General features: G+C 39.8%; 4 protein-coding genes across 13 annotated transcripts in view; 1 reads left to right on the top strand and 3 right to left on the bottom strand.

The window, feature by feature from the left end:
• The window catches only part of LOC136440869 (caskin-2-like), a 74,906-nt gene extending 74,154 nt beyond the window's left edge, over window positions 1-752 (bottom strand). For 5 of the 7 annotated variants that reach the window (XM_066437014.1, XM_066437018.1, XM_066437015.1 and 2 more), the window contains exon 1: window positions 17-752. In XM_066437014.1, the coding sequence (XP_066293111.1) occupies window positions 17-110 (94 nt within the window). In that variant the 5' untranslated portion in view covers window positions 111-752. The remainder of the gene's footprint in view (window positions 1-16) is intronic. The other 2 variants (XM_066437020.1, XM_066437019.1) reach the window with 1 other exon arrangement.
• Window positions 753-1,034: 282 nt separating this feature from the next.
• On the top strand, window positions 1,035-14,361 carry LOC136439798 (spermatogenesis-associated protein 20-like). 4 transcript variants are annotated; one of them, XM_066435391.1, is made up of 15 exons: window positions 1,080-1,143; window positions 1,381-1,422; window positions 4,608-4,751; window positions 5,145-5,209; window positions 5,452-5,606; window positions 5,953-6,096; window positions 6,414-6,612; window positions 6,928-7,058; window positions 7,464-7,643; window positions 8,555-8,764; window positions 9,122-9,314; window positions 9,660-9,831; window positions 10,434-10,642; window positions 11,099-11,298; window positions 12,225-14,361. In XM_066435391.1, exons 3-15 carry the CDS (start codon window positions 4,636-4,638, stop codon window positions 12,474-12,476), a joined length of 2,226 nt encoding a protein of 741 aa, XP_066291488.1. In that variant the 5' UTR covers window positions 1,080-1,143; window positions 1,381-1,422; window positions 4,608-4,635; the 3' UTR covers window positions 12,477-14,361. The 4 variants fall into 4 exon arrangements, with proteins under 4 accessions (XP_066291487.1, XP_066291488.1, XP_066291486.1 ...); XM_066435390.1 differs by lacking the exon at window positions 1,381-1,422 and having other exon boundaries at window positions 1,035-1,143; XM_066435389.1 differs by having other exon boundaries at window positions 1,083-1,422.
• Window positions 14,362-14,886: 525 nt separating this feature from the next.
• LOC136440537 (mucin-2-like) overlaps window positions 14,887-19,657 on the bottom strand; it is a 26,853-nt gene continuing 22,082 nt past the window's right edge. The window contains exons 6-11 of the mRNA XM_066436585.1: window positions 17,847-17,914; window positions 17,467-17,576; window positions 16,965-17,072; window positions 16,450-16,672; window positions 15,874-16,031; window positions 14,887-15,367 (exon numbers count right to left, since the gene is read on the bottom strand). Of these exons, the coding sequence (XP_066292682.1) occupies window positions 15,301-15,367; window positions 15,874-16,031; window positions 16,450-16,672; window positions 16,965-17,072; window positions 17,467-17,576; window positions 17,847-17,914 (734 nt within the window). The 3' untranslated portion in view covers window positions 14,887-15,300. The remainder of the gene's footprint in view (window positions 15,368-15,873; window positions 16,032-16,449; window positions 16,673-16,964; window positions 17,073-17,466; window positions 17,577-17,846; window positions 17,915-19,657) is intronic.
• The window catches only part of LOC136440932 (uncharacterized), a 4,270-nt gene continuing 2,911 nt past the window's right edge, over window positions 18,299-19,657 (bottom strand). Inside the window, exon 6 of the mRNA XM_066437118.1 lies at window positions 18,299-19,600. Coding sequence (XP_066293215.1) covers window positions 19,543-19,600 — 58 coding nt within the window. The 3' untranslated portion in view covers window positions 18,299-19,542. The remainder of the gene's footprint in view (window positions 19,601-19,657) is intronic.

Here is a 19,657-nt window from a genome sequence, read left to right as displayed (position 1 = left end):
GTGGGGATGTACTTACTGGGTTTGGCTGCTCTCGCCTTGGCCACCAGCCTCTGCATAGTCACCACGTCCTGGTTTTTGGCGGCCTGCAAAAGTTCCTGATCTTTTCCCATGGTTGCTGCTCTTAGTTCCAACTTTACCCAATTCCCTTCGCTCTTGGATGCTCCAACGTTGGAGAAAGGCTACGAAACGTTCCAGATGTGCGGGATGGGTCCCAGCTGTAGCCCGGCGTTCCGTGTATAACGGTGCCCTTTCAATTCCACTCTCGCAGAAAAACGTCAACAAAAACTTTTTCGTCCACGTCCGGTCTCGAGGACACCGGAAGATGTGACCAACACGCCAGATGAGGTATCAATCCTCTGTTGTGTGACTGAACTGACTCAAAGCATTGTTAAGACATCAGTTTTCTAACAGAGAAGCAATCGTACAAGGAACTGTAAAACGAAACACGGGGAACCAAAACTTCACGTTGCCCCCCTCCCCACTCGGCAGATACAAAAAGGCAGCAGCTGTCGCGAATGACGATCATACAGGCAGCGCTTACTTTGATTTTTGTCCCAGACGCCTGTCCTCCAGTATCGACCGACAGATAAATCCACACGGACGCCTTGGTTGGAGCTCCAGGTAGCCGCCAAGCCCCGCGCGGTGTCACATCGCGGAGTAACACGCAGGCAAAATAAATTTTCTACGGCGAAGGGCAAAGGGAAAACACTTTCTACCTTCCGACTCTCCCGGGGACTGGGCTAATTTCCAAGGCCCCATACATACAAAATAATACACTAACTAGTTGCAGTCACACTATTACCGTCCAAAGTAGCACTTCGATCAGTGTACCATTCATTGTTCCTAACAATAGTATAGTAGTATTGTGAGCTACTTATAAACATCTAAAGTTTATTCAAGTCTTTCGTTTCTTTGAAATATTGAATACAGTTCATGATCAAGATGTGTGCTGGTTATGTATTGGGTCTTGGCAACCTACTAAAACTGCGCATGTGTACAAATTTCGCTCCAAATATTTTCACCAATAGATGAGTTTGTTATATAATGAGATGTGAGATTCGACCAATCACAGAGCGCGTAACGTTCTCCCGCTGGACGTCCCGGAGAGTGACATCAGGAGACGTCGGCTGCTGCAGAATAATAGTAATTTTCCAAGTTTTCCAGCAAAATTCGCAACAAAATTAACTTAGGCAAGCTTTTCGGACGCTCCCAGTACAGACAGAATGACCATGCATGAACTGTCGTAGACTGTGCATTCCAAATAAGCTACGATCTGCTTGCGATGTCTTTGGCATGTCGTGTTTTATCGGCTTGTGGGAGGGCGAGCTTGCAGAAATTTTGTAAAATCAGCGGAATTTCTTCTATTTCTGCCTACAACAGACTTGTCATCCCTATTGCCAGTCAAAATAACGTTATATACAGGTAGGTTAATGTGGTGTATGCAATGCAATGTTGCCAGTCGCATGCATGATGCATTTGAACATTTTCGTAAGAATTCTTACTTTGTCAATTTTTGTTTGGGGTCAAAGGTTTCTTGGAGATACTATTATAATGTGAGGGGGTTGATATATATAGGAGATGTAAGTATATTTCATTGCAGCAAGGGCATTATATCCCTATGCAACGTCCTTGGTTGAAGTTAGATTTTCTTTTGACTCAGGTTGTTCAAACGTTGTAAACACAGATGAAAGGTATGCTTTTCAGATACATAGAAAGGAACTTGTACTTGTAGAAAAGCCAGTGTGCCGCCATTTCAGGTTGAGGGAAACTGTGAACAGCTAATGCAAAAGGTTATAATGTTGATATAGTTATACACTATTTATAAACAGGTGTACGATCATTATTAGGCATCGTATACTCTTGATTGTGTTCTTTTCACATTAAAGGAACAAATAGGCAATCCAAGTAAAGTAAAGGAAACAGGTATACCGAGAATTATGCACGGCGCTATGTGTGCACACACTAACAGACGCCATGTTTTATTCAGTACCACCTTCTGTCAATCATCTATTTCCATCTATCACAAATTTCTCAACAGATGCATGACTGTTCAGATTTGGCTTACCTTCTACTAAATCAGATAAGAATATACTGTGATCCGTGAAAGCTTTTCTGATCCACTTAACAGTCCACAGTCACCGTCCCCTGTGCATACTTACCTTGACTGACATAATTCCAACAGTTTCCACAATACAAGCGGTGTGGCAGGGAAATTCGCAGCAGATTGCGCTGTAACCACAAATGCTTCCGTTATAATTCCAGGGGGAATCTTATGATTTCCCATGAGAGCAGTATAAAATGTTCCATACAAAGTGTTGAGAATATATCAGATAGAAATGGGTATGAATCTGCTTGATAAAGGATGCAATTTACAGGAATAAAGAGAACCATAATGAGAACATATTTGTGAAAACCTACACATATGTTAAAATCACACCTACCTGACTTGTGAAGCTTTTATTTTCATTTCGTCTTATGGAGTGGTGTTAGAAAATGGAAGCAGATAAAGTAAGGCTGTATTGTTGATCTGAAAATTTCCAGTCTATGTCTGACTGCCAGAATAGACCAAAATATCCTTATAAATGTCCTGCAGAAATACCAACAATAAAACAGATTGCGTGGTTTATAATGGCACATAAAGCACACATCCATGTTGAAGATTACTTCTTTACTTATGGTTATATATATCATACTAATTCTGTCAAAATGGTAACTTTATTATATATGTATCAACACCAATATACCCTTTTACTTGTAATTTTCATCATTGTCATTAACAAACAAAAGGACATATGTACAATACAATCAGGTTGTTGTTCACCCTTGCCCTAATGTGACCAAGTCCTCATTGCTTTTACAAATTGTCTCAGGAATTTTTGTAATTGGATATGATTGTCAGAAGAAATTTAAGATGAAGAGTAAACAGAGTGACCTCATCTTGTCCCTGGTAGCTAAACTGGTCTAAGGTCATTCCATATATTTGTTATGACACACGAAATTACTACATTGCACAACTATTTTCTATATTTAAATCAGACTTCGGAGTTTCTATTTAAGAATAGAACCTTCTTGATCAGACTTGTTGCAACATCATTTCAGTGAATATTCCTCTTGCATAGTCTGTTTTGGTAAGTCTCGAGCTATTGTTGTATTGTACATTGTATAATGTAATTGTACAAGGTAATGACAGAAGAAACCATGTAGCAGTATGATAAGGTACATATGGAGAATGAATTATAATGTTTATCTTCACAGCAAATGCCTCCCTGGAGTGGAGTTTGTTTTTCAGGAATGATGATGAATTTGCCATTAAGATTGTTTTCCAAGATTAGAAATTGCAAACAGGGTGCAGTAGCATTGTACTACATGTCAAGTTCTTGTTCTCCATATCAAATGGAAACAATTAAAGCATGCATGGTCGAATGGTGTACATGTTTTTACCCAGTTAGGTGAAGTAAAGGTTTACAGTACTTAATTATATCAGTCGTAATTCAACCTTACTCCCCCGTATGTTACTGTACATGTACTTTCTATTACTTCTCTTCTAATACCTGTAATCTGAGTGATCAAGTGCCAAAAAAAACTGTCAATCATTGTATAACTAGTTCTTTAGATCAGGTAACATTCTTTTTTTGTGTGTGGTGACCATGTGACAATTGGATAGAATATCACAGCAGTTGCTGTGTCCTGCAAATCATAGAAAAATCATCACTTCAATTGAAATCAGTATCTAGCAATAAACCTAAATGGGATGGACGAATAATTGATTGTCAATGTACATCAGCATAAAATATGCATGACTTTGGTTTTCCCCAGGGAGTTAATGGAAATGTATGAATGTTTGAGTGCCTCTTAAAACCACAATGTAATGAAAACAAAGCATTTGACAAAAACAGAAAATACTTATCCAACAAAACGTCCAACTACGTTACCCAACATATTTCTTTTGAAGAGCAAAATTGATAATTTTTTTTCATTTTTATAGCATGAAGTAAACCTTGTTTTGCTGTGTGTTGTGATAAATTTGTCATTATGTGGCAAATTTTAATAAAGTATACAATGCAGAATCAAATTCATTAGATGGAGTAACAGATTTATTCTGGCATATAACATTACAGGTTTTTCCTCGATGGTAGTAGAAAAGTAATCTACATGAGAAAGTTCTCACTGTTCCAAAATGCTCAGTTGATAATATCAAAGGTAGAATTTCAAAGAGAGCCAAGTATTTTTTGAGCAAATGAAAGTTGTGAATTACACGATGGAATGAAAATAGGATAGCAGCAGTTCAGAGATATATCAATAGATAGCCAGATGTTTGGGTATCTGAAAGTTATACATGTGTTAGGCTGCACGTTTCAAATTCACTTGTCATCCTGGAAGATGTTGAGAAATGCAGTGTCCTTTAGAGGATATTGAAAATATGAGAGTGTAGTACCAAGGTTATATGTAAATACGAATGTCAGATTCAGCATATGGGAATCACATAAAAATATTTGGCAAGGTACATGCGTGCTATGTCCATGGTCTAACTGCTCAGTGCAGTGTTAGCATCCATATATACCGCAGGTTGTATATCATGATTCAGTTTGGTCTCATATATTTCACAGACAGACTTCTCTGACAGCGGTGAGAACCATGGCGACGGGCGGGGCATCGAGTTCTGGTTCCAGGAAGGGTGGCAAGCACAAGAACCGACTGGCTGAGGAGAAGTCCCCATACCTGCTGCAGCACTGCCACAACCCTGTGGACTGGTGAGCATGGGCTCGGGTTTGTTTGTATTGCATACCCGGTAAAAATTCTCATGGCATTCTCCCAATGATCTGTGAGATGATTGTAGGAAACTGTTTTGTTGCCTTTTGCTATTTAGAAAGTAGTAATCATCAAATCCGCATTTTTAGAACAATCATTGTCATTTTGGATGGTGACTTCAGTTGTAAGCCTCATCATCGCCAAACCTCTGCAAGTAAAAGAACCCAATACACTTATCGAGAAGAGTAGGGGTGACCCTGTGGCCGGTGTGCTGGGCTAAAAATGGTGAAGCTACAATGCACTACTACAAGCTACTTGAAAAAGCAATATGCTTAGTCTCAATTGAGGATGACTGCTTTACTTTCATACTTAATGATTGAACAACACTCTTTCAGGTACCCGTGGGGAGAAGATGCCTTCAAGAAGGCTAAGAAAGAGAACAAGCCTATTTTCTTGTCAGGTGAGTTTGTCATAGTCAGCAGGATCCAGACGTGGAAGCTATACCCGCTCCTATCTGCCTCCACTTGGGCTACAATACCTAGTACCAGTTTTATGTTCTAGATGAGTAGCAAAAAGCTTCCCTCTCTGCAAGAATGAGAAAATTGAAAGGAGAGGATAATTATGTGGTATGATGTCAGTTATCTCTAGCATCTCAATTTTGGTCCTGTTTTTTTGGTATTCAGTGCCTTGTTGTTGCTCTAGTGGGTTACTCCACGTGCCACTGGTGCCATGTGATGGAGAGAGAGTCCTTTGAGAGCGAGGAAGTGGGGAAGATCATGAACGAACACTTTGTTAATGTGAAGGTTGACCGCGAAGAGAGACCTGATGTGGACAAGGTCTACATGTCCTTTATACAGGTAGGGACAGGACAGGAGTCTTATTTTTACCTTTTCTGTGACAACTTTTATTAGTCCTTTTTTTTTCAAATTTTTACTCATAGAAAGTGTTTTGAAAGAAATATCAATGAAGAAAGAATAGTGTAATGTCATGTCATCTTCTAACTGTCATCTTCAGTAAGCTTTTAGATTGATATGGAAAGTTATCAAAATATTAATGCAAAAGTTTGGAACAGTAAGCTGAAAACAGCAGCATTTATTGTTGAAGGACTCTCTGAAGTGTTTCCTCTAAGCCTAGAAAGATTGTGTCAAAATCAAGTTAAACCCCTAGACATTTTGTTATGTTAAAGTTTATCCCCAACTACAGGCGACCAGTGGAGGAGGTGGATGGCCAATGAGCGTATGGTTGACCCCTGACCTCAAGCCCATCGCAGGAGGAACGTACTTCCCACCCAAGGACCACATGGGCAGACCAGGATTCAGCACCATCCTGACAAGGATTTCTGAACAAGTAGTTTTCTTTAGATTTTTTCTTCTTGATTGTTCCTAATGTTAGTTTTACATATTTACATTTTTTGTATTTTGTAAGTCAGTAAGGCAAGTGTTAAATCTATATCTGCATACTATTATAGGTCATTTTGCCTCTGATTTTTTCAGAAATGGTGCAACTGTATTTAATGATTGTCAGACTGCAACAGAACTGTTAAAAGTATTATTTGGAACAGAACAGAAGGCAAATTGCAAGAGCCATTAAGTGATATTTCAATGAGGAAATCCTGGGTCAAGTAAAATGCCACAACATACACCCTTACGCCTCCATCATTTCAGTGGAAGGGCAACAAGGACAAGTTGATCCAGCAGGGGAACATGGTGATCGATGCCCTGAAGGAGCTGTCTGTGTCAGCCGTGGACAGCTCAGCCACACTACCTGGACAGGAGTGTGTGAAGAAGTGCCTGGATCAACTGGACAACTCGTATGACGAGGAGTTTGGAGGGTTTGGGCATGCACCGAAGTTTCCTCAGCCAGGTAGGTGTCCAAATGGTCTTCAGTTGTATCATGATCCTATTGTCTCAGTGGTTGACACACATCAAACTCAACAATGGCTTTCTGTTTTCTATAATGGGATCATCAATAAGAAGATATTAATTTCAATTAGGAAAAACGTTTGGTTTGTCCTGTTGGTATTAAGGCTCAAGACTACTTGTCACAGTTATGCAGTCATGCAATTCATGATTTCTTTATGGTAGGCTCAATACTGTAATGTCAGTAAGGACAAAAAAAATACATTTTGTCTTTCTAGAATCTCCTGTGTTTTTAAATATTCCCTGTTATGTTTTGCAGTGAATTTTAACTTCCTGTTCAGAGTGTGGTCGAGCATGAAATGCACTCCTGAGGCTCAGAGGGCACTGGACATGGCAGTGGAAACACTCAAGTTCATGGCCAAGGGAGGCATGTATGACCACATTGGACAGGTTGGTATGCTTCGCCTTTTTTTTCATAACTACAGATCTCCAGTTTGAAGATGTATTCTGCTTGTATTTAAACAGAAAAGAAAAAGTGGTGTGAAAGATACAGACACAGCAAGATTCACATTCATGCTACTATTTCTTCTGAAATAAAGTCTTTGTGCCTGTATAAGAAATGATTTGGCTCAGGGAACTTGTAAGCAACATTTGAAAGGGTACCTAGTAGGCAATCACTATTGCCACTGAATTAGCATTGATAGTTTGTTGACAGTTTAGAATGATACTGTTGGTGAAGCATCATAGACAGGAATTTAATGAATTACTGAATTATGAATTTGTAAATAATCATATCAAAATGGATCCATCTCTGACACCATGTATTAATGTCCATGAACTTCCTTATCACACCAGGGTTTCCATCGCTACTCCACCGACCGCACCTGGCACGTACCTCATTTTGAGAAGATGTTATACGACCAGGGCCAGCTGGCTATAGCATACTGTGATGCGTACCAGATCACCAAGGACCCATTCTTTGCCGACATCGCTCGAGACATTCTGCTGTATGTGTCCAGGGACCTCAGCGATAGGGTGTGGAGATAATCCTCTTAAAATGATTGCTGTATTATTATTTGCTAGTACGTTAGATAAACTAAAGTAGAATGTTCTCTTCACTTTCGTATGATGTTAGTAAAGTACAGTAAAGACTCAATTCTACTCTTCGTTCTCTTTACTTTCGTATGATGTTACTAGTATATTTGTATATTTCATTTGGCATCTTGCTTTTCATAGTGGAAATACAAAATATTGAAAAGAGAATAACTGCAGGCAATGTGCATGCACTTTGACCTCTGCAATCTCAATCATTGATGGCTTTTGAGACCAGCATTTTGTGCCACTGTGAAAACCAATTGTAGACAAATGCCATTGCTAGATCGGAAAGGTTGTAGAATGTCATAGAAAGTCATGGTAATGTGATTTTTTTGTGATAAAATCTTTACGAGAAGAGATGAGCTTCCACATGAGTTAGAGTATTCAAATGGCTAAATGTTGATGATGACTGTTGAATTTTTTATTCACTCTTAAAAGGTCACAGGAAGTAGCAGAGTTGTCAGTCGAACTGAATGTGCAGTCACTGGTTTAGTCTTACGGCATTCAACCCATTGTTGTAAAAGGCCCTAAGAATTGAATGAAACTGTACAGAAAATCTGGTCCACTTGATTTTACAATGCAAACTTTGCAAATGTCACGCCCTTATGGTTTCATATTTTGCTTTTTTTGATTGAGGTTTAATGAAATCAAATAAGAAGAAGACTAGACCAAACATTTTTTTCTACTTTTTTAAAAGTTTTCAACTTTACAGAGACATAACAAGATATACGCCAAAAAAGTTACTCAAGCAACTGGATAAAATTTTGTTGTTGAGTTACTGTTTTTTGGCATATCTTATTACCTGGATGTCTAACCTACATCGACGTAACAAAACATATTTTCCCACACAGCAAGGAGGTTTCTACAGTGCAGAAGATGCCGACTCCCTGCCCAACCCTGGGCACAAGACCAAGAAGGAAGGAGCTTTCTGCGTGTGGGAAGCTGATGAGGTTCGCAACCTTCTGGGGGAGAAACTACCGCACTATGATGACATGACCTTTGCTGATCTGTTTGCCAAGCATTACAACATCAACAGGAGTGGCAATGTGGCCTTCGATCAGGTGATGGGAGGGGTCATGTTTGGGATGTTGTACTGTTTGTGGGATGTCATGGAATGTCTTATACTGTTATCAAACAGAATTATAGATGTATAGGGACCTCTGTTTTGCTGCTGTATTACAAAGATAAAAATTTGCTACTTTTGAAAATTTAAGCGTGTACAAAGATGTGGAAGGTGCAATAGTGACCCTATCATAAACTGAAGATGAGGAAAACAGTGGTGGACAACCTCAAGTCATCAACTACTTCAGAAAAGACGCTCTAGCTGCATAGTTCCCGAATAGAACTTAATTATAAACTGAAGATGAATTCTCTTATATTCTGTCATGACATTTCTAACCTGGCTTCCCATGCTTCAGGACCCACATGGGGAGCTTGCTGGTAAGAACGTCCTGATCGTGCGAGGCTCTGTGGAGAACACTGCCAAGGCTTTTGGCTTGGAGGTGGCTCAGGTGGAGGAAGTGCTGGGCAAGTGCCGGGACATCCTGTTCAAAGTGCGGAGGAAGAGACCACCCCCTCACAGGGATGACAAGATGATCACAGCCTGGAATGGTGGGTAACAATAGATAACATTGTCTTCCGAATTTGTTTTCGGAAGATGTTTTGGAAAGGCAAAAGGCTTTTAAATGAAGGGAATGGGGCTGTGGTCGGAAGTCTTATGAAAGAACAAAAACTTATGGCATTTCTTTTCTCGAAAATGTATGTATATGATACAAATCCTGAACTTTTGGTAGCTGGCCACTTAATTCTAATGGCAGCAGTTCAATCAGCTGCTCAAGAAATCTGCTTGAAAATTCAATGTACTTCTTTCTGTCATATCTTGCCACAGGTTGCTAGATGTAAGACTTTAAAGTTCAAGTCCAAGAAATCAAGGTATTTCTTTTCCTTCTTCTGCAGGACTGATGATCTCGGGGTTTTCCCGTGCTGCTCAGGTGTTGGGAGACGCCCAGTATCTGGACAGGGCTGTCAAGGCTGCCAAGTTTGTCAGGAAGAAGATGTATGACGATAGCACGGGCAAACTGCTGCGGAGCTGCTACCACGACCCCGAGATGGACCGCGTCACACAGATGTAAGTAAGACAGTAGAGTGCAGTATGGTTTGTGTCATATTCTAAGTCAGTTATTTATATCATTTCAAGGCCATTTGATGTTGCATAATTGCTCCATTTTTCTAGACAGCATAACAACCTAAATGTATTATGTTGGAGTTCTGTGTTTATTGTTATAGAGGAAACATACAGCAGCTAGTAATTACGTCCTAATGTACAATGTCCTAGACCTTTAACTATCTCCCTCCCATAAGGGATCATCTCCATTATATGGCACTCGGCTGACAATGCCACACTACTTTCAGGAAGGGATGTCGGTCTGTAATCCTGCAGTATCTAAAAATACTGCTAGATGGCTCAAAATTGCCATGATTCTTCGGGACCTCAATAACTACCCACTTACCAAAATTCACACAAATCCATCAAAAATATCTCGAGTTATAGGTTCAAAAACAAACACAACCAAAAACATTACCCCCTTTGGAGGTGAATCTCCTTCCCTGAGGTAATAACATGTCTGAGGTAATAACAAGAAGGATTTCTTGGCAATTCTGAAAATGTGAAAGATTCATTGGTTGACTAATACAGAGTTTTCTTTCGATCCACTTTTCATTCTCTAACAGAGCCAACCCGATTGACGGGTTTGCGGACGACTATGCGTTCCTGATCCGTGGGCTGTTGGACCTGTACGAGGCCTCCTATAATGAGGAGTGGGTGGAGTGGGCGGCACAGCTGCAGAGGAAGCAGGATGAGCTGTTCTGGGACAGCGAGGGGCTGGCCTACTTCACTGTCTCAGGAGATGATCCTTCTGTACTCATCAGGATGAAGGAAGGTTAGAGACTGACATAAGATGGTGGGGTAGAAGCTGGGGAGAGTTTTCACCAGTATGGCAATTTGTGTTGACCTAAAAATATGTCAGCCATCCTACTTCTTCATTGATGAATGATGAAGTTTTAGCTTTCAATTTCTTAACCTTGTGGAACAAAATAGCCAATTGTATAATGTGCATTCAATAACTTTAGAAGAATGCCAAGTGGAAGGATTATATCATCATCAGGTTATTAATGATAACAGAAAACCCCAGTAGTTCTTGTATGGTTCTTGTAGATGATGATCATTCAGCCCATCATTGAAGCAGGAAAATTTCTCCTGATTTACATAATATACTGAAAAGTGCTAAATGTCTATCACATACATTGTATTTTCTTGAAGGCTTATTCAGTCAATTGTGCGGAAAATTACAGTTCAACTTTGCTTCAGATTGCCAATTTTGTCTTGCTATTACCAGACCAGGACGGTGCAGAACCCAGCGCAAACTCGGTGTCTGCTGGAAACCTGTTGAGACTAGCCAGTTTCCATGACGATGAGAGTTGGAGGAATAAGTCTGTGCAGCTGATGACAGCGTTTGGAGCCCGGCTCGCAGCCATCCCCCTGGCTCTGCCGGAAATGGTGTCAGCTCTCATCTTCCACCAGCAGACACCGAAACAGGTCAGACTTCTCCTTCATTTAGGGTGCTACACAACTTTCCTGTTACATTATCTCTCCTTGGTGCTGAATAGCCATCATTTGGAGAGTCAAATCTCCATTTGCCTTGAGATTTTCAAGCAAAGGTAGCTTAGTTAAAGAAGTAAAGACTAATTGGATTTTTAAAGAACATGTCAGACTTCTGCTTCATTTGGCGTGTTAAACAACTTTCCTGTCAGAGTTACAGTATCTCTCCTTGGTGCTGAACAACCATCATTTAGGGTGTTACACAACTTTCCTGTAAGAGTTACAGTATCTCTCCTTGGTGCTGAACAACCATCATTTGGGGTGTTACACAACTTTCCTGTAAGAGTTACAGTATCTCTCCTTGGTGCTGAACAACCATCATTTGGGGTGTTACACAACTTTCCTGTAAGAGTTACAGTATCTCTCCTTGGTGCTGAACAACCATCATTTGGGGTGTTACACAACTTTCATGTCAGAGCTACGGTATCTCTCCTTGGTGCTGAAAAACCATCATTTGGGGTGTTACACAACTGTCCTGCAAGTTACAGTATCTCCCCTTGGTGCTGAACAGCCATCATTTGGGGTGTTTCACAACTTTCCTGTCAGAGTTACAGTATCTCTCCTTGGTGCTTCATTTCGGGCGGTACACCATAAATTACATTTTCTCTCCATGGTGCTGAACAGCCATCATTTGGAAAGTCAAAGTTTCCATTTACCTTGAGATTTTCCAGCAAAGGTAGTTTAGTTCAAGAAGTAAAGACTAATTTGATTTTGCAATATTAGCCTGATATTCAATCAATCAATCAATCAATCAGATGATAGCAAATTTTTCACTGGAAAAAGATATGTTGAGGTGTCACTGCCATTCCCAAACACTAGAAAGAAACTTGATTTGGTTAGCAGGTATACCTTTTCTTTTGCAGGTCATCATTGCTGGAAATCCAAGAGATCGGGACACCAAGGCCTTGTTACAGTGTGTACACTCCAGCTTCAACCCGAACAAGATCCTCATAATCGCTGATGGCAAGGAGCACGGATACCTGTACGAGAAACTCAAAGTTTTGAGCACGCTCCAAAAAGTTGATGGCAAAGCTACGGCATATGTATGTGAGAACTACGCCTGCTCTCTACCTGTTAATACAATGTTGGAACTGGACGAATTGTTATCGAAGTAATGCTTGTAAGATATGTAGGATACCTGGTAATGCTTTAGGACATCCTTTTCAGAATTTGAAGGGTATTTGATTGGCACACAAGGCAGAGACATGCTAAAAGAACTGCAATACCTGTTGCTGGCCGGCTGCATGTAATGCCAATGGAATGCAAACAGAAACTGTACTCTGAGTCTTTGAAATAAGGTAGAGAAACAAAGAAGTGAATTAGAAGCAAATTTCTGTAAATAAAGAAAATGATGGATAACTGGTTGATATTATACAATTCTTAGATCCTGAATTGGTGTAGAATTTGTTGAAAATTAGTTCATTGTCATGTTGGAGTAATTCCTCCACATTTTGTTGGATTGTTGTTTTCTATGCAAGTAGAAACTTTGGGTGTTCATTTGAATGTAACGTGAATGATAAATTAAGAATAAATGCATGATTGAATGTTCCATATTCTGGAAGTGCAGTTTTATGAGCAACCAACTAGTATCATAAACCAGCTAGTATTGTATGCTTATAGCAGGTAAATATTGTAATGTAATATTAATTTCTACCATGGTTTGGTCTGGTATTTTGGGGAGGAATAGATTGAACCATACAGTTTAAATCTATTCTCCTTTGAGGATGGGGCTCTTTTTCCTGTTTGGTTTTGTAATTTTTATGGAATGCTTTACCTTCTATGAAGGTGACTTTATTTTTTTGTGTCAAGGCAGCCCACTAGTGCTAACTAAAATGTCAGGGAGATTTAGGATGATACAGTATCTACATTTACATGAATATGTAAATGTTTCCATGTCCCCATTGATAACTATCAGTCTAAGAAGAGGGAAGGCTGAAATTCTTGATTCGTGTTTATACTTTCATTTCATACTCTCTTGTAACCAGTGGTGCTAAAAAGACAACATACTTGTATTGATGACTGATGTATGTTGTGTTACTAGCTGCATTTGTATGTACCATAGGTGCCAATGTACCAATGTGTGTGCTATGATACCTTTAAATGAGAGAACAGTGTTGTGGAAAACATTCAAATGATACCGACTGGCTAGTCTCCCTTATCATAATTATAGTGAAAGATACTGTTTAAGCATTTCATGTTTCTTCATGCACCCCACCCCCCAACCTAGCTGTCTGCCATTGTAATGTCATAAATGGAAGATAAACGTTTTGTAAAAAGAAAAGGAAAACACAAGCAAAGACATGTCATCTGCCTGTCTTTCTTTCACAATGGTATTCAATAGCTGATGCACTTGACTATAGGTTAAAAGTCAGGCATCTACACATCAGAGTGCTTTTATAATGTATCTGGTGTGTCCTTTGTTGTCAAAATGTACATGTGACATAGGCAGATGTATCATTTAAACTGACCTGACACAGCCGATCTAAGTAAGATGGAAAAACATTTCTCTCAAGTTGTATCCTGGGAATTGGAACATAAATAAGAGACATTTTACACCATTGTGAACTTTATTGACTCATGCAAAATACAATGTACATCATTACAATCACTTACAACAGACAAGATAATTCAAAAATACTTTTTGAAGGCATAAGCTATTTACACCAGGGACATAACATGGTATTTTTAGCTGAAATTTTTCCCTGCCGCAACCTGATGGTACGAACATCAGCAATGTATAACCTTTCCTTCAACAGTATTCAATACACATGTATTTTGGGTTTAAAGGCAGAACAGGAGATTCAATACAATTTGCAATTCTAGAGTCACAGTATGTAGTTATCTTCTATTAGTGATTTTGTGAAGAACTGATACAAATGGAGAGGACTTTTATGACTATGTCAAGCATTGCGTAGCTTTGCCTCTTCCATCAACTTCTCTACATGTGTGTGACAGTTACTGTTATACAATACAATACATCACTGCTCTTGCAATATCATATTTCTTGCATATTGTTTTACTCAAAAGTATATATTTTGTTGACAGACCAGTTGTTCTTTTATTCTTGGTATCTTAGAAAAATTATTCTGGCAGGGTTGATGAGGTATTTTTCGACACTGTATTGGTACAGGTCAATTGCTCAGTGGTTTGACACTTCAATGAGGGTGCCAGATGTCCTGGGTATGATATCTGCACAGACGCTAGCCAAAGGACATGTAATGTGTGTATGTACCCTGTTTTCCGTTGTACAGTTGTAACAGGTCAGAATATCTTCTGGACACAGAACTCTTTGAGCTAGAACAGTTGACCTTCAGCATTCTGACGATATGAGTGATGTTAAGTTGAAAACATAGAGACAATGACACAGTACACCATTACGAGCCTACCATTGTAACCATTCAAACACGTCCATGTGATTTTACACTGAAGCACTTACATGTGTCATTCATTATAGTGTTGAATGAAAATGGTGTTGATGTGTTCTTACATATTGACACGTATACAAACGTTATAGATTTAGCTATGAACACCAGGCTTTTCTACACGTATGTATAATAGCTGACAAATATCACGAGAGGCATGTAATGTTTCATGGGATAGATACACGTTTACTCTGTGAATGGTTCTTTGGTCTGTCTTACAAGACCTTATGCACTGCGCTGAAGTTCTGATGAGGAGAGCTATTTACATGCTATCGCAGGGCCTCACCTTTTTAAGAAAATACACGTGTTTTAGAAAGCGATTTGGTAAACGATACTAGGAAACGCTCTGTATCCAGACCCACGGATGTGTTTGTGAAATGTCACAAAAACATCACTTTGGGTAAGCAAAGCATTTCTTAACACCGTTTACTACGTATTCTACAATGTGTCACCCTTTCCGCAGTGGACATTTCTAATGGTGCTAGTCCTGTACAGACGGCATGTTGCTTGAGTATGCCTACTGCGCAATTGGTGTAACTCTTGTCTTCGAGGCCCACTGCCTGCTGTAGTCTTTGTTCTTCTTTCTGTGAAGATAGGAAAGAAAACAAGTTTATTCTCTTGGATATGTTCCTGCATACATTGACGGTGTGCTTTTAATTTATCTATGTAAAATATCATATGTTCTATAGGCAAGTAATGAACAGTATGAATGTCATAGTACTGAAACGAAGTCTCCGTTAGTTTACATCTGTTTCTAGACCTCCCAGCCTGTGCTCCAAAAGGACGAGACCATGGTCCTTCCTCTACAGAGAGAACCTGTGTTGTGCTCACCCGCTGTGGCAGTTGACACATAAGACTGTATACGTATTGAGAGAGAACCTGAGTGTGTTGTGCTCACTCATTGGCACACATGACAGAGATAGAACCTGTGTTGCACTCATCCGTTGGCACACATGACAGTATAGAGAGTAAACCTGAGTGTGTTGTACTCACCCGTTGACACACATGACAGAGGGAGACCCTGTGTTGTGCTCACTCGTTGACACACATAACAGTGCAGAGAGAGAGAACCTGAGTGTGTTGTACTCACCCGTTGACACACATGACGATAGCGGCGATGATAAGCAGGAAGGTGAGGAAGGCTGTGATGGTGATGAGGCCGATGACCCAGGGCTGGATGTCATCACCAACTTCACAGTCACTTTCCTGCAGGACTGCCACAAGTCCCACCAACAGTCCAAGATCAGTCTGAAGGATGGGAAGGTATAAAAAGTAATGATTCGTACAATAATGTATGGGACGTTAGAGTAGAATTATTGACGCAATTGATAGACCCAGCTGACGTGAAATACACTTTCACCGCTGTAAGAGATAATTTTCCTGTATTTTGAGGTGTGTCTATCCAAGGACATAATGTCCTTGGTCTATCCGTGTGTAAGTGAACGCAGTACATTTTGATGTTGAATTTACTTTTGATCCGGAGGACCATGCCACATATCACGAAGATGGACATGTACATGTATCTAGTTCGCCAGTGCTTCCTTTTCTTATGTCTACTCACGTAAATTAGTCTTTATAATGTTTCTTGTTTGATAAACCGATCCTTTGTTTTAAAGAAAATATTCAGTAATATGATAACGTTACAAAGACATTAGATGTTGCTTACATTCATACTTGTCCTGAAGCCTGGTGTGTCCAACACGGTCTTGACGAGTGACGGGTCCAGGAAGACCAGGTCAGGCGCGACTGTGGGTGAGGGCGTGGTGGCAGCACGTTTCTCCCGGTGAAAGAAACTCTCCTGGAGATCTAGATCCCTCTTCCTGCGGCTGGTGTCCTGAACGCACACTCCGTTGTCTCCACCTTTTGGGACAGTCACGAGGACCTGGATCCTATAGAGTGTGCAAAATGACATTACTTCGGCTCGAAGGTGACGTTACCAAGAGTTCTTTTCTAGTATAATCTAACTAGATATGACAAAGAATTGTGCGTGTAACAGACTGTGTTTTTTCTTTATGTCGTTAACATTACTAGTATGTCTTAATCTTTGAACAAAGATTTTGTCCATGCTGCCTTTCAACAAAACTGAACTTTATGGCATTGCATACTACCCTTTCCCCATCTGTTGAGTGAACAGGGGCACACGTGATTGCCAGTGTGGAAAGTTATTCAGAGCGTTCCTACCCAACGTTGTTGTCGGTAGTGTTGCTGTCTTCCCCGTCCACTCGCAACAAAAACACGTACTGCTCAGCAGCGGCGCTGGTTATCGGGATCAGATCGCCAGAGGCCAAGCTGGAAGTCGAAATATGGTACAATTACTCATATGGTATCATGGACATGTCATATCTATATATATATGTACGGAATCATTTATTCATAACCAAATGTTTCATAACAATGGGGTGTTTCGATGACCGTTGGTAATCAACTTCGGGGCAATTCTGACTGCTGCACAGTGCACTGCATCTATAGGTGTTACTGCTAACAATGCGATCCCAAACGTAAAGCACTGCACTGTATTGTAACATACAAATACATATATATATTAGACACTAGCGAGGGAACGTCGGCTCTTGTCAAACATTAGGTTGTGAATAAAGAACTTTGCTGTTCACCTGATGAAATTATTCACGGACGTTTCAGTTTAGAGAGGACAAAATGTTCCCTGTTAAAAAAGGCCTGGTACCTGGCATAGCTGATACCCTTACAGCAGCTCTCCGCATTCCCGCTATTCTTGCAAAAGTCGTTTGCCGAATCCCTTATGAGCTCCTTCATTCTCTTTTTCTTTGGACCAATCTGGAAGCGGGAAATATTGTGTAAGTTTGTACCATGTCCCCATGTGTAGTGCATTCTTTTGCAACACACAAATGATAATCTTTTAGGACAGTAAAAAGTAATCTCCTCGTAGTCATTGTCATTCAATTTATTCACATTTATGTCATTCCACCACTTGTAATTAATATATCCGAAAAACCTTGTACCATTGATACTTTTCGATCATTTCTCATAAGCTTGTGACCATACATGAAACCTTTTGTGTTTTATCCGTTGTACCAGCGAACTTACCTTGGAGATAGCCGCACCCACCAGGTTCAAGACGGCACTGTGCTGCTTGTCTTTGTTCGACTCTTTTACTGCAATGCAATAAAACACAAGAATAATCACTCAAATTGTTTTGCTGAAAGGCGTTTGTTGGCTCATCGTCACAAATATCTATTGTGATTTTGGAAGTCTACATGGTGGCGTGTAACGCCGAAGGTCGGTTATACCGGCTATATAGATACAAATATAGATGTCAGTGTCGATGCAAATACATGTCAACTGGAGCACGCATTCGTACTGAAAGAACAGTCAATATGGTACAAGTGTAAACAAGGACTTCAGTCATAAACATGTCAGAATTGTTGTGATTCAATATCCGCTGGAACCGTTTTTTATGTTTAAGTCAAGTTGAGCAGAGAAAAGCAATCGCAATCTTGTGAGGGCATATATCAATAAGAACCATGAAATGACATCCGTTTATCAAAGGTATAGTGTTTATACAATGTTTATTCAAAGAAACACCTCACTCCCGTCATCAGTGCGTCATATACATACATCAGGATTTTCTGTCCCCGTAAGATGTTACGGATGTGATACATACAGGTTGGCAAAGATACAAAGTTAACAATAAGATCACTTTGTATATCAGGACAATTGGAGGACAAATCTGCATTTTCGTTGTTAAATATAACCGTGACTAAAGTAATGCATAAGCAATGGGACAGAGTTTTATAACAATGTCATCTCTCTTTTATATGTTATTTTGATATGGACAGTACAATCATTCTGCCCTTTAAGGCTACACTGGTGATTGGCACATAATGATTCACCAATCAGATTGCTACTGTGTGATGACGTCAGCACGTCGTAAACAGGAGCGTCACTGGTGCCAAGTGAATCACCATAGCAACTGTATATTCCAATAATAAAGTGTTGTTGATGTAGATTACATTTTGACATGTTATCACCGTAGATTTTAAATACATAGACACATCAAAGATATTTGATAACTTCTTCAAACGTCTACATACTCGTATATATACATTCAAATAAAGCTTTGGGGTAACGTTCTGTTAAATATTTTCCCTCAGAGTGTATACAGTTACATTTCACTTTTCATCTAACTTAACCATTATACATCGAAAACGTGGGTTGTTGCACATGCCCCATTACAATGAATTGAATGAGACATGAATTACATTACGGTGTTAATTTTGTTTTCTCAAGTCTGGAATCTCAGAGACTAAGAATTCAGCTTAAATCAGCCTAATATCAAAGTCATTCCAGCATGGTTAACATTCCTTCTTCTGATTGGAATGGTCACGTCAGTATCATTCAGTTCTGCTCCATTCAGTCATTGCAGATTAAACCATCAGTCGTTGTTTAAGTGTCCAGATCAGTTCATGTACACCGTTAACGTGCTTTCCTTTCTTCATCAACCTTTCCTCAGAAGAAGTCACTCTGCCGAACCTCACGTGAACGATATCTCCATACAACAGGTGAATAAATTAGGATGGGCTGTTCCAAAAGCCGAAACATTTTAAATGTCACCGTATAGCTTACCTACCGTTGTATTATTATTATACATCTTATTCGATAATGCCAAGATACCAAACTGTAAAGAAGTGAAATAGGAACGCAGGTTCTCTTGGTTTTTCTCTATTGGTACACGGAAGGCGGGTCTACTGGGCCGACTGTTACATGTGCTGAGGATCCCACGTTACTGCGGGATTATTCTTGAGCCCATCAGTTCTTTGGAGTAGCCTTTAGTCTTCTTCCTGGAAGAGACAAAAAGGAACAGAACGTCACCATATGTCATCAAGCAAGAGAGACAT

This window comes from Branchiostoma lanceolatum, chromosome 8, assembly GCF_035083965.1.
Source record: "Branchiostoma lanceolatum isolate klBraLanc5 chromosome 8, klBraLanc5.hap2, whole genome shotgun sequence".
Taxonomy (NCBI): domain Eukaryota; kingdom Metazoa; phylum Chordata; class Leptocardii; order Amphioxiformes; family Branchiostomatidae; genus Branchiostoma; species Branchiostoma lanceolatum.
This window is presented reverse-complemented; position numbering and strand designations above follow the sequence as displayed.